The sequence below is a fragment of the Hemitrygon akajei genome, chromosome 6, assembly GCF_048418815.1.
Source record: "Hemitrygon akajei chromosome 6, sHemAka1.3, whole genome shotgun sequence".
Taxonomy (NCBI): Eukaryota; Metazoa; Chordata; class Chondrichthyes; order Myliobatiformes; family Dasyatidae; genus Hemitrygon; species Hemitrygon akajei.
Genome location: NC_133129.1, coordinates 79,002,827 through 79,015,341, shown reverse-complemented (window position 1 = coordinate 79,015,341; position 12,515 = coordinate 79,002,827). Strand labels below are relative to the sequence as shown.

At 39.2% G+C, this 12,515-nt stretch overlaps 1 protein-coding gene across 1 annotated transcript in view; it reads left to right on the top strand.

Annotated features, from left to right (window-relative positions):
* Positions 1-12,515, top strand: part of dnah6 (dynein, axonemal, heavy chain 6) — a 352,146-nt gene that overhangs the window by 43,490 nt on the left and 296,141 nt on the right. Inside the window, exons 8-11 of the mRNA XM_073050010.1 lie at positions 3,377-3,497; positions 3,587-3,761; positions 4,204-4,404; positions 5,176-5,376. Of these exons, the coding sequence (XP_072906111.1) occupies positions 3,377-3,497; positions 3,587-3,761; positions 4,204-4,404; positions 5,176-5,376 (698 nt within the window). The remainder of the gene's footprint in view (positions 1-3,376; positions 3,498-3,586; positions 3,762-4,203; positions 4,405-5,175; positions 5,377-12,515) is intronic.

Genomic DNA, 12,515 nt, shown 5'->3' with positions numbered 1-12,515 from the left:
TCTTCACAACTGACTCAACCTGGAGTTTAACCTTTAGGGTATCCTACACAATGACTCCCAAGTCCCTTTGCATCTCTGCATTTTGAAATCTCTCCCTATCTAAATAATAATCTGCCCATTTATTTCTTCCACCAAAGAGCATGACCATATACTTTCCAACATTGGATTTCATTTGCTACTTCTTTGCCCATTCCCCTAAACTATCTAAGTCTCTTTGCAGGCTCTCTGTTTCCTCAACACTACCCGCTCCTCCACTTATTTTTGTATCATCAGCAAATTTAGCCAAAAATCCATTAATCCCATAGTCCAAATCATATTCCGTCTGGGTAGCCTCCAACCTAACAGCATGAGCATAGATTTCTCTAACTTCCATCTGCAACATGTAGGATTTTCTGGTGGACAACCATTTTAATTCTAATTTCCATTCCCATTCTGACATGTTGGTCATGGCCCCCTCTATCATAAAGTTATTCAGCCTGATAAAAGACCATTCAGCCCAATTGTCTATGCTGACCCATCCATCAAGCCTGTAGTTCTTACAGGTACCTGTGACCTCCTACGTATTTGTTCCTTGAATGCTTGTGGGCTACTGGAAAGCCCATAATATAACCTTGGCAAAGTGATTACCTCCTTCTTACTGCTAAGTTCCCCCCATGTAGCCTCAATGGATGATCCTGCAATATCCCTCCCAAGTACTGCTATGTTGTTGTCCCAAATCAATGTACCTCCTCTTTTACGTACATCCCTATAAGATGTTTAAACCCAGACTCCTGAGCTGCTAGTCCTGCCCTTTCCTTAACCATGCTTCAGTTATGACTACAATATTCCATTCGTAAACCCCAAGTCTTCTGCCTTATCTATCAGCTTCTTGTATTAGAATAAACTGCAGTTATTTTATCAGTCCTTATCTGACTAGCCCTGCCTCTGAGATTCAAATAGTATCAAATAGGATGCAAACACATCATTTAGTAAAAATCCTAAGCAAATTTTGTCATTTGTTTGCTGAGTTATTCCTTGGAGAGGCTTTTAGTGATTATAGATTTGCAAGGCAGACGACAGAAAGAACAGTGTATGTAATGAGAGAAATGAGAGCTGAAACAATATTGAGCAATTATAATTGTAATTTTATTTTAACATGCCAAATATCTTTTCTGTAACACCATTGGATTTTATCTTGTTAAGATGCCTCATGTGTGGCACCTTATCAAACGCCTTCTGAAAATTCAAGTAAATGATGTCAACTGCCTCTACTTTGTCCACCTTACTTGTTACTTCCTCGAAGAACTCTAACAGATCTGTCAGGCAAGATTTCCCTTTACAGAAACCACACTGATTTTGACTTATTTTGTCATTAGTCTCCAAGTACCTCGAAACCTCATCCTTAATAATAGACTCCAACATTTTCCCAACCACTGAGGTTAGGCTAACTGCCCCATATTTCCTTTCTTTTGCCTTTTTCCCTTTTTAAAAAGTGGAGTGACATTTGCAATCAGCAGAAAGCCGAGGAATGACTTTCTACACCAAGGATGGTGTCTATATGGAATGAACTGCTAGAGAACATGGTTGATGAAGATACATTAACAATATTTAAAAGGACAGGTACATGGATGTGAAAGGTTTAGAGGGATATGGGGCAAACTCTGACAAATGGAAATAGATTAGATGAGAATTTTGGTCAGCATGGACCAGTTGGGCCAAAAGGCCTATTTCCAAGCTGCATATTTCTATGGCTCTAAAACTTGGTTTACAATGTCAAACAAATCATCTAAGCAATATTCAGAACTACAAAGGGGTAGTAGTTTCCAGCTTTCAACAAAAGTAACTGTCACTTAAGCTAACCTGTAGATACATTTTAAAGATGTACTCACACATGAAGATTTAATCTTGCAAACATTCAAAAACACTTGTACAGACATTGATTTCTACTGCTCATTGCCAATCCTTCCTTGTCCTACATTCGCATACACTACCCGCTGTCCCTATACTTTTCCCGATGTAAGTAGATCCTATCCCTAAGAATTTTTTCTAATTCCTTCCTTACCGCTGATGTAAGGCTCACTGGCCTATAATTTCCTGATTTGTCACTTTAGCCTTTTTTAAACAGAAAAACAGCATTGATTGGTCCCCAGTGCTTGGGATCCTTACCCGTTATCAAAGAGGGTACTAGGATTTCTGTCCACACCCTGGCAATATCCTGTCTTGCTTCTCTCAATAACCTTAGATACACCCCAGCAGAGCCAGGGAACTTATTCACCTAATGTTCTTCAAAAACCCCAACACCTTCTTCTTCCTTATTGGTATCAACATACCTTAGAATATCAGCAAGCCTCTCCCTGATCTTGCTATACCATGTCCTTCTACTTGGTGAATACCAATGCAAGTTATTCATTTAGTAGCTCCCCCACTTCCTCTGGCTCCAGGCGTAAATTATATCCTTTGTCCTTTAGTGGTTCTACCTCCCCCTTATTATCTTCTTGTTTTTAATGTATGTACGAAATGCCTTGGGATTTTCTTTAATTCTACTTGCCAATGACGTTACCTGGTTCTTTTAGCCCTCCTGAATTCCTGTTTAAATATACCTCTGCTTCCTTTATATTCCTCAAAGGCCCTACCCAATTTCAACTTCCTAAACATTTTATATGCATCTCTTTCCTTTCTGACTAAAATTACAACACTTCTTCAGGCAGGTGAGGCTCATCATTCTTGGATGGCAGCCCTCCTAGGAGGAGGAAGACTCTGACTTTAAACCTCCGCTGTCTTGTGGCCATATCCACCCATGGAAAAGGCTTCAGAAGTAAACCCCAAGGAAGAAATCTGGAGCCAGGGTCCCTAAGGCAGTTTGATGATGTTTACAACTTCTCTCTGGCAACCTCTACGTCGACACTGTACCAACCTGTATTGACGCTTGCCCTTCCCTTGGACTACAACAGTGATGTGGAGGGGGGAACCTGCTGCATGAGCAACAGCCAGTTCTCCAAATCTTCCTGCCCAGGCTTGCACCCTGGAGAGGACACAGTTCACCAGAGGTGCAAACTCATGATCCCCTGGGATCAACAGCTGCGCCTACTAGACAACACTTCTGGTCTCTAAGGTCCCCAAAACTTGCCTTCCTTGTATTTCTTCCTCGTAGGAACATCTCGGTCCTGAATTCTGACCAGTTAGCCATTAAATATTTCCCAGTTATTAAATTTGGACTTAACTACAAACAATGCTCCTTATCTACTGACATCAGGTCCTGCTTAATAGTGTAATTAGCCTTCTTGGGAAAACTTACACAAGAGGCCATAAACTACTTTTGAGGCAAATATTTATTGGTTTATATAACTATAATGCATGACTGTTTTTATTACATAAGAAATATTGTTTTGACTTACAGAAATTGGTGAGACTGATAATTTGCATTCCAATATTGCCTTTGAGATTCTTACGGAATCATCTGATAAAATAAACTATACAGGACAAGCAAACAAGAGATCTCACTGCAGGAGGTTAACCTGGTTAGTGCGAAGACATAAAAATTCATTTTAATCATCACAAACTGTTCAAGATAAATCTCAACTACCTAATATATTTAATTCCTTTCTAGCTTCATCCGGCTTACAGATTATCTCATAGTCAACACATTGCATGACCTTGCAGTAAAGTCCATTACAATTTTATATAATCAACTAGCAGAGAAGCTGAAGCATATTCCAGAGGAAGAACTAATTAGAATTTGGAGCACAAATGAGCAGGACAGAGAATATGAATTGGAAAAGAAGGTAGATATTTAGGATATTTGTCACATTTTCCTTGAGGAATGGTGGAAATATATTTCAAAAATCTATGCATGTTCTTGGCTTTTATGAAACTGTGTGACATCCATAACAGTTTGGAGGGGGGGGGGCTGCACTGGGTAGCTACCATGTTTCCCCATGCTGTCATTGCTCTATAAACTTAAGTGTTAAAATAAAGCTAAAGTAAAAATCAAGATTCCGGAGAAACTCAACTAAAGAACCCACTGAGTTCCTCTAGCATTGTATTTTTTGCTCAACACCTTCCCATCTGCAGTCTCTTGTGTCTCCACTAAGGAAGCTGCAGCCAAGATTAAAATGCTCAGACATGTATACACTGTAATTGCCAGCTGACTATTTGGAACTTTGGACAATGGGTTGGTTTGTTCACAGTATTTTAATGTTAAAAATATTAATATACCTTTCTCAGTCACTTGCACAGGCTACTGCATCTAGTATTTACATGAGCAATGTCCTTGGAGAAGACGATGAGGATGAAGATTTAGATGAGGAAGATCTCAAGGCAAAAGCTCTTCAAGAGGAAGAACTTGCTTTAACGCCAATGTTTATTGTAGACATGATTTTACTTTATAATGATTTGCTGCTTCAGCCTGCCTTGGGGGAATTTGAGGTTTGTCAAGAATACTTAACATCCAGCTAAGTAATGACATTAGTTTGTTTACTTTCTTGTGAACCTGAGGAATGTGGTATTATCTTCATAATGAATTATCATTTCAGTTGTCTTGAGCTGTTATCCCACATCATTATGAAGTACATGTATAGTTCTTTGCTACGGTGGCCAGTATTTATCTCAAACTGTTAAAGATTAAAGATTAGCTTATACAATTAGCTTTAATTGTCTCGTGTACATCAAAACATTGAAACATGCAGTGAAATGTGCCATTTTTTGTCCATGACCAACACACTTGGAATGTGCTAGGGGCAGCCAACAAGTGTTGCCATGCTTCTAACACCAACATGGTACACCTACCACAACTTACTAACCTTACCCATATGTCCATATGTCTTTGGAAGATGGGAATAAAATGGAGCACTAGGACAAAACCCACATCGTCAAGGGGAGAAAATTCAAACACTTTACAGAGAGCAGTGGGAATTGAACCCCGATCTTACAACTGGTGTTGTAAAGCATTGTTCTAACCACTGTGCCATCCTTCCAACTAAAGATTTAACCAGTGATGCTACTATGCATCTTTCTGCCCTTCAAGCTAAAGATTTTATGAGATCAGAAATCAGTTTTGCATGAAGGAAAAAGGAACAACACCGTCAAATTAAAATAAATAAATAAATTCCAGAAATGTTCTAAAATATGAATAGGAATAAATTAAATGCATCTCGTATCATGTTTATTTGACCTTGATTCATGTGTTTTGTTTGTCAGGTTGGGATTTCAGATATTGTCCTACAAATGCAGGCAGTTGTCCTCTCCATAACCAATCTTGTGTCTGATTCATACTTTAATGCCTTTACCAGTCCAATTATCAATAAAAAGGTTGAAGAAAAAACATGTGGTGAGGGACCAAACCTGGCAGACATCCTTGAAGATGACAATTACATGATAGAAACCATCCAGAAAATAATGGTATGATCTATTTTATGCATTCACTGTTAATCAATATATGTTAATCATTAAAATCTCCAAGTTTAGTGTAACAATTGTGATTTAAAGTACATCTATTAATTCTTGAATTTCAAACCTATTGAGGATTTAATACTTTGATTACAAACCTTGAATATCCCATTCGTTGTGGGAGCATTGTATTCACAATGTTGTTGTGTAGCAGATAGATTCTCATGTGGAAGAAGGATAATTTCAATTTCGAATTGTCACTGACGCACTTACTATTAACCAGTTTTAGCAAGTTTGGTAGATAATTTAGAATAGCCTTTCTCAGTTGGTATACTTTTATTCGTAAAGACCATAATCAAGAGTAATGGGGACTAGTATTTAGAGTCATATATTATATAGCCTGCAAGCAAGCCTTTCAGCACATCCCAACAGTGCCATCTAGGGCTAGTCCTATTTATCTGCATTTGGCCCATATTCCTCTAAGCTTTTCTATCCATGAACTTAACCAAATGTCTTTTGAATGTTATTATTATACCCATCTCTACCACTTACGCTGGCAGGTCATTCCATATAGATTACCCTCCTCTGCAGAAAAATAAATAATGTAGCAAGTTATATTTCCTAACTTGCTATGCTGTTTGACATTTTTGTAATCAAATTTGCACCTTCAGATGGTTTAATATAAACCTAATATTTTGTTAGCATTTATCTATTAAGTTAACATCAATGTTATCTTACTTCTTGTCACCTAGAAGTATAAATAGAAACTAGCCCTGCCTCCTGGAAATCAATCAAGAGGGAATGATATAATCCAGTGTTCTTTAGCCTTAGATTCCTACAAAAGAAATATGTTGGCATTGAAGGTGCAACAAACATTTGGCTTGCAATAGACCAAAAAGACAGCAAAAAGCCTGCCATGGGGAAATTCAATAGACAGAAGGCACATGGAAATTTGCGTTTATGAAAATGTCTCGCATTGTTAAAGGGCTTTACTTAGCCTACTTTGCCATTAAGGAGCTCAAAAGAAATCTTGTTTTTCTGGAGTTGAAACTATATTAAATACGTGGTTTAGAGAATAGATCAGTTGACTAAGAGGAACTAAAGGTGGATAGCAGCTCTTGACTTGAAAATCATTCGAGATTATTTGATAGGCCAGACTACTGTTCAATTAGGAGCTTGAGCAAAGGATCTGAAGGTTTAGTTCTGACAGGATTTTGATCATTAGTCAATAGTGGCTGGTCAATAGTCAGTGAATGAAGTCAATGGTCAAGGGTTGCACTAATGATAATCAGGTTTGAAATAATTGAGAGGTCAGTAATATCAGGTGTTTTGATTGGATTAGGTAGGGAATTTTGCAGGTGGTTGTCAGACAGCTTTAAAACACAAGCTGATACAGGTATTCTGAAAGTGTGACCCAGGGAAGACAAAGGGGATACTGTGGAAATACGCTTTTGATAACAAATGTGTTTGTTCATTCAGTCATTGGGCTGGAGATTATGGATTAAACCACAATGTATAACAGCCCAAAGGCTTGTTTGAAACCATAATGGTGGGTAACGATCTAGGATGACTAGAACTGCTAACTGCAACACAGGTATAGAAACTGACTGTCAATTGCATATGAATACTTGAGGCAGTTGGACCACTAAATATGGCATAAAGATGACCAAAGACATTTACAATAATCTATATGTAAACATTGCAGGTGCCAGTAAACTGAAATAAAAGAGAAAATGCTGGAAATACTCAGCAGATCATGTAGCATCTAAGAAGGCGGAAACAGAGTTAACATCACAGGTTGATGACTTTTCATCAGAACAGAAAACAGTTAAAGATTTTAAAAAAGTTTTAATTTACAGAGGAAGGGTGGGAGACAGAATGGAGAAAAATGTGTTATATTGGGATGGAAAGCTGGAGAGATTAATGGTAAAACCTATCACTACATCACTGACAAAATTTGGGTAATTTTAATCAATGATGCCTTTAAGGTTAGTCAGGAAGGTTCAATTGTTAGGTATTAATATTGAAGGAGTAAAATGGATTCAACAGTGGCTGGATGGGAGATGCCAGAGAGTAGTGGTGGATAACTGTTTGTCAGGTTGGAGGCTGGTGACTAGTTGTGTGCCTCAGGTATCTGTACTGGGTCCAATGTTGTTTGTCATATACATTAATATGGACAGGAAAGGAATGGAGTGTTATGCGCTGAGTGCAGGTCGGTGGGACTAGGTGAGAGTAAGTGTCCAGCATGGACTAGAAGGGCCAAGATGGCCTGTTTCCGTGCTGTAATTGTTACATGGTTATATATTAATTCTAAAACAGGATGGGGAATCAGTACATGGATGGTGTGATCAAGTGCCAGTAGAACTTTATCAATGCACATAATGGCTAGGGTAATGGTGGGTTTTCTCCTGCTAGTAGTAGACTTTCCAGTGATGTGCTATGAAATTAGAACATAATCTAATCAAATGCATTTTTATGATCTGGAGTAGAACTACCAGTTAACTTTATAATACCAATGACAACTATGGTCAAACAACATTGTAGTCTTTGTTTAAAGAGATATTTATTCTGTACAGTTCTCTGAATTATTTATTATAATGAAACTGCTATATAATTATACAACGTTTGTACTTTGATATTTGTGTAATAATATTAATTGCAAGTTTTCTTGCTAATATAATGCAATCAAAGTTAAAAAAATACTTCTTTGGCTTTTTCATGAATAGTTCAAAAATAAAATTAATTTAAAAAACTGAAGAAATTATTCCACATAATTTTTGTTACTAAACATAACTATTACAGTATTTTTAAATTTTGAAACCATGGTTGCTACACAGTAATTAACTACACAGCATACAGGACAGATATGTTGTACTAAGAAAGAAGGACAAGGATGGTAAGGTAAGGGGTCCTCGGACTATGAGAGAGTTTGTGAATTTAGGCCAGACGTAAAAAGAAGACGTATAAGGATGAGGAAGCTGAAATCACACAGGACCTTCCAGGATTATATAAGAGCTAGTAAAGAGCTCAAAAGGGAATCAAGAGAGAAAGGGATGGCCAATACTGGGATTAAAGAGAATCTCAAGACATTCTACACCAACATTGAGAAGAGGATAACTAAGGATTAAGAAGGAAATATGTGCTTAGAAAAAGAAGATATGGATGAAGTCCTAAATGAGTACATTGTGTCAGAACTTACCAAGAGTAACGAACTGGAGGTGAGATCAGAGCAAAGCACCCAAAAATGCTAGGGCATTTTAAGAATAAGGAAGAGATAGTGTTGAGTCTATTGAAGATCATCAAGGTGGATAAGTCCTCAGGGCCTGAAGGGTTATACCTCATGTTATTGAGAGACGTAAGAGATGAGATTGCTGGGGCCTTGTCCAAGATCTGTGTATTAATTCAAGCAACAGGGGGAGTTCGAGGGGAGTGGTGGGTAGCTAGCTTCTGTCTGTTATTTAAGAAGCGAAATAGGGATAATGCTGTTAACTATAGATGAGTGAGTTCCCCATCAATGGTAGCAAAACTACTGGAGGAGATTCTTAGAGATAGATTTATGAGCATTTGGAGAACCATGGCTAAACTAGGGGCAGTCAGCATAGTTATGTGTGGGCAAAGTCTTGACTGAACTTTTTAAGGAGATGATGGAAGTGATTGATGACATTAGAGCTATGAATATTATCACCATGGATTTTATTAAAATGTTTGGCAATGTCAATATGGTTGCAATTCAGAAGGTTTTACACAGTCTTGTCTGTCTTGCCTTTGATGTCAAAGCTCAAGTTGCAGTCCCTAGTTGTGCAAGTGAAATTAGGATAAAACTCCAGAAAGGCTGGAGAATTTTGGAAGAGATTTCATATGATCTCAGAATTTGCCAGAGGCTCTCCCTGTGTATGCTATCAAGGACCTTTTTAAAGTCCAAGAGATTCACATACAGTTGTTTCTGACGCTCTGTGTATTCTTCTATGCTGTTACGCAGTGTGAAGATCTAGTCGGCAGCCTCTGCAGCTCCCGAAGCCAGCTTGCTCAAGCACACATCGACAGCATCTGTACTCTGTTGGACAATGACTTTGACAAGAATCTTATTGACAAAAGTGTGATGCCCTGCCAGTTATTGCAATCACTTAGCACTCCTTTCTTGGGGATCCTAACAGTAACTCCCTTTATCCCGTTCTTGAGTCCTTGCCCCATTCCCAGATTATTGTAAACAGTGGTTGCTGGATGGCTGCTGCATGTTTTGGTTCAACTTTGAATAGTTCAATGTTCAAATTGTCCTGTACTTGAGCTTTGCTGTTCTTTAATGATTTAATTGCAGCAACAATCTCCTCTTTCTTGGGTGGATCTGTGTTGATGTTGAGGTCCTCTGCTGCCTCTTGTATGTCAGGTTCTTCATTCGGTGATGGCCTTCTCTGTAATTCTCTAAAATACTTTGTACACCATGCTTCTTGTTCTTTCTCAGTTGCCAAAAGCAGACTCTTCTTATCTCTGACCGGACCACAGCAATTTTCTGCATACCAATTTTGAAATCCTCTATCTATTTTCATGATTTCCTTGATTAGCTGCTGGTTCAGCCTCCTCTTCAAGGACTTCCATGTAGACTCTTTTATCGTTTCTTACAAGCTTCAGTATATGCTAGTTGAAGTTTCACCTGAATTCATGTTGATTTTGTTTCTAACACTTCTTAATTTTCTGTTTTTCTTTAAAGGCTGTCCATGTTTCCTCCTGTATCCATTCTTTGATTTTCTTTTCACCTCTGTATCCTAGACAAGCCTCATTGTTTTCCTTGAAGGCTAAGGCAATCCGTTTCCACATTGTGTCCTTCCTGTCTACTGTCGCATCCTCATCAAGGTCTGGTAAGGTCTGGAATCTGATCTTTAGCTGAATGGTGAAATCAGATCTCACACTGGTGTCCTTGAGATTTTCAACATCAAAACGTCTTTGTTCATGTTTTCTGGTTCCAGTGCTTTTCAGCATGAGTTTCATCACTCCTATAACAAGGTAGTGATCACTTCCTGTATGGGCTCCTCTCTTCTTTACATCCTACAATGATCAGCTCCACATACCATCAATCATTAAATGGTCAATATGATTCTTGTTGCTTCCATTTGGTGAGCACCATGGCAGTTTGTGGATTTCACAATGTGGAAAGTGGGTTCCTCCTATGACCAGATTGTTTATGGCACAGAATTCCACCAGTCATGAATAACACTGTTATTCATCATTCCACATTCATGTGTGCCCATGACTCTTGTGAAGTGTGAATTGTTATTTCCTACTCTGGCATTTAGATCTCCTATGATGATGATTATGTCATGGCATGGCATGGTGTTAACTCTACTTCCAATTGCAGCTGTGTGTAGAAAACGTCCTTTTCTTCAATGTCACTATTGTTAGTTGGAGCATAGCACTGGATCAGAGTCATATTCACTTGCTTCCCTTTCAACCTGACCCTCGTCAGCCTACTTTTGATAGATATGATTGAGTTGTTGCCTTTAGTCTACCTGCCCCTGTACATCTGCTTTCACTGACGCCCAGCATATGTACAGTTTTTGTAATGATGTATTTCTGCAGTTATTTGTGCTAGCTTGCCAGTGTTGTACCTGGTTTATATATTCCAAAAGCCAATTTTGGTCTTGGTCTTGATGGTGTCAGGGCTTCCTTCATTGTGTGAGTAGCTTCCTCTCGATTTTCACTGCTTCAGTCACGCAATTCCTGGGTAGAGTCTCACACGGGTAAAGGATTATTCACTGCTGTTTTTGTAACTTTTTTTTGACCAGTCAAAATTGTTAGGTCTGAGCTAAACTCCTGAACCTGGAGGACCAGTGGACCACTCTTAGACTGACTTCTACCCTTTGACCTGTCTAGCATGGGTGACCCTACTAAAGTCAAAGCATAAGACCCTGACACCAGCCAACATAGCTCTCTGGGTCATTGAAGTGCACAAACCTCCAAACCCTACAACAAGGTTGTGGTCCACTTGGAGGCAAGGCTGTGTGATGTCAGTGATATTGTTTAACCTGGTGATTGACTGGGTTATGAGGCAAATAAAACATGAGAAAAGAGGCATTAAGTGGACTTATCTCTACTTTAAGTGGTCCTCTACTTTAGACGACCTTGACTCTGTGGATGACCTCGCATTACAATCACTTTCAAATCAGCACATGCAAGAGAAAACTCATTGCCTGTATATCTTTGATAGATAGGTTGGACTCAGAGTCAGCCAGAAAAGGACTGAGACTATGAGCATCAACTTAGAGTCTCTTCCTCCTGTCCATGCATATGGTGTCGGCTTACCCAGCTCCGGCATATTCGCCTACCTGGACAGCATCATTTGGCAGGATGATGGGGTCAAGGATTGCATTCAGTGCAGACACAGCAAGGCTAGAAACATTTTCGGATCGATGAGCAACATATGGGGACCAACAATGTACAGCGTCAACACCAAGGTGAAGCTGTTCCAGAGCTGTGTTCTGTCCATACTCTAGTATGGGTCAGAATGCTGGTGCATGACAGAGAACTACCTTGCCAAGTTATTGTCATTCCATACCATGAGCCTCTGGAAGATCCTTCATGTTTTCTGGCCAAGAAAGATCTCCAACCATGGCCTACTTAAGTGTCATCAAGAGGACATGGCCATAATTATCATGAGAAAACGTTGGAGATGAATTGGGCATGTGGTGAGAAGAGAGGCCAATTCGATCATCAGCACAGCACTTCACTGGACCCTTGAAGGGCAGAGGAAATGCAGGAGACCAAAGACAACTTGGCATCTCGCCGCAGAGGCAGAAATGATCTGTACCTGAGGTTCAATGGAGAAAATGGGCAAGGGCAGACACAGATGGAGGATCTTCATTAATGCCCTAAATGCCAGTGGCATAACAGGCAGTAATTCACTATTTAGAAGACTGAGATGTATGGGATCCACGGTGAGTTGGCTGCTTGAACTTGGAAACGGTTTGCTCATAGACACAGGTTACAGGTCAGTGGAAGTTATTCTAACTGGAGGTCCGTGACTTCACTGGGATCACTGTTGTCTATGATATAATTGACTTGGATAAAAATGTGGATGGTAGGTTGGTTGGTAAGTTAGTAAGTTAGATGATACAAAAACTGATGCGTTATGGATAGTGTAGAAGACCCAGGAAAACATA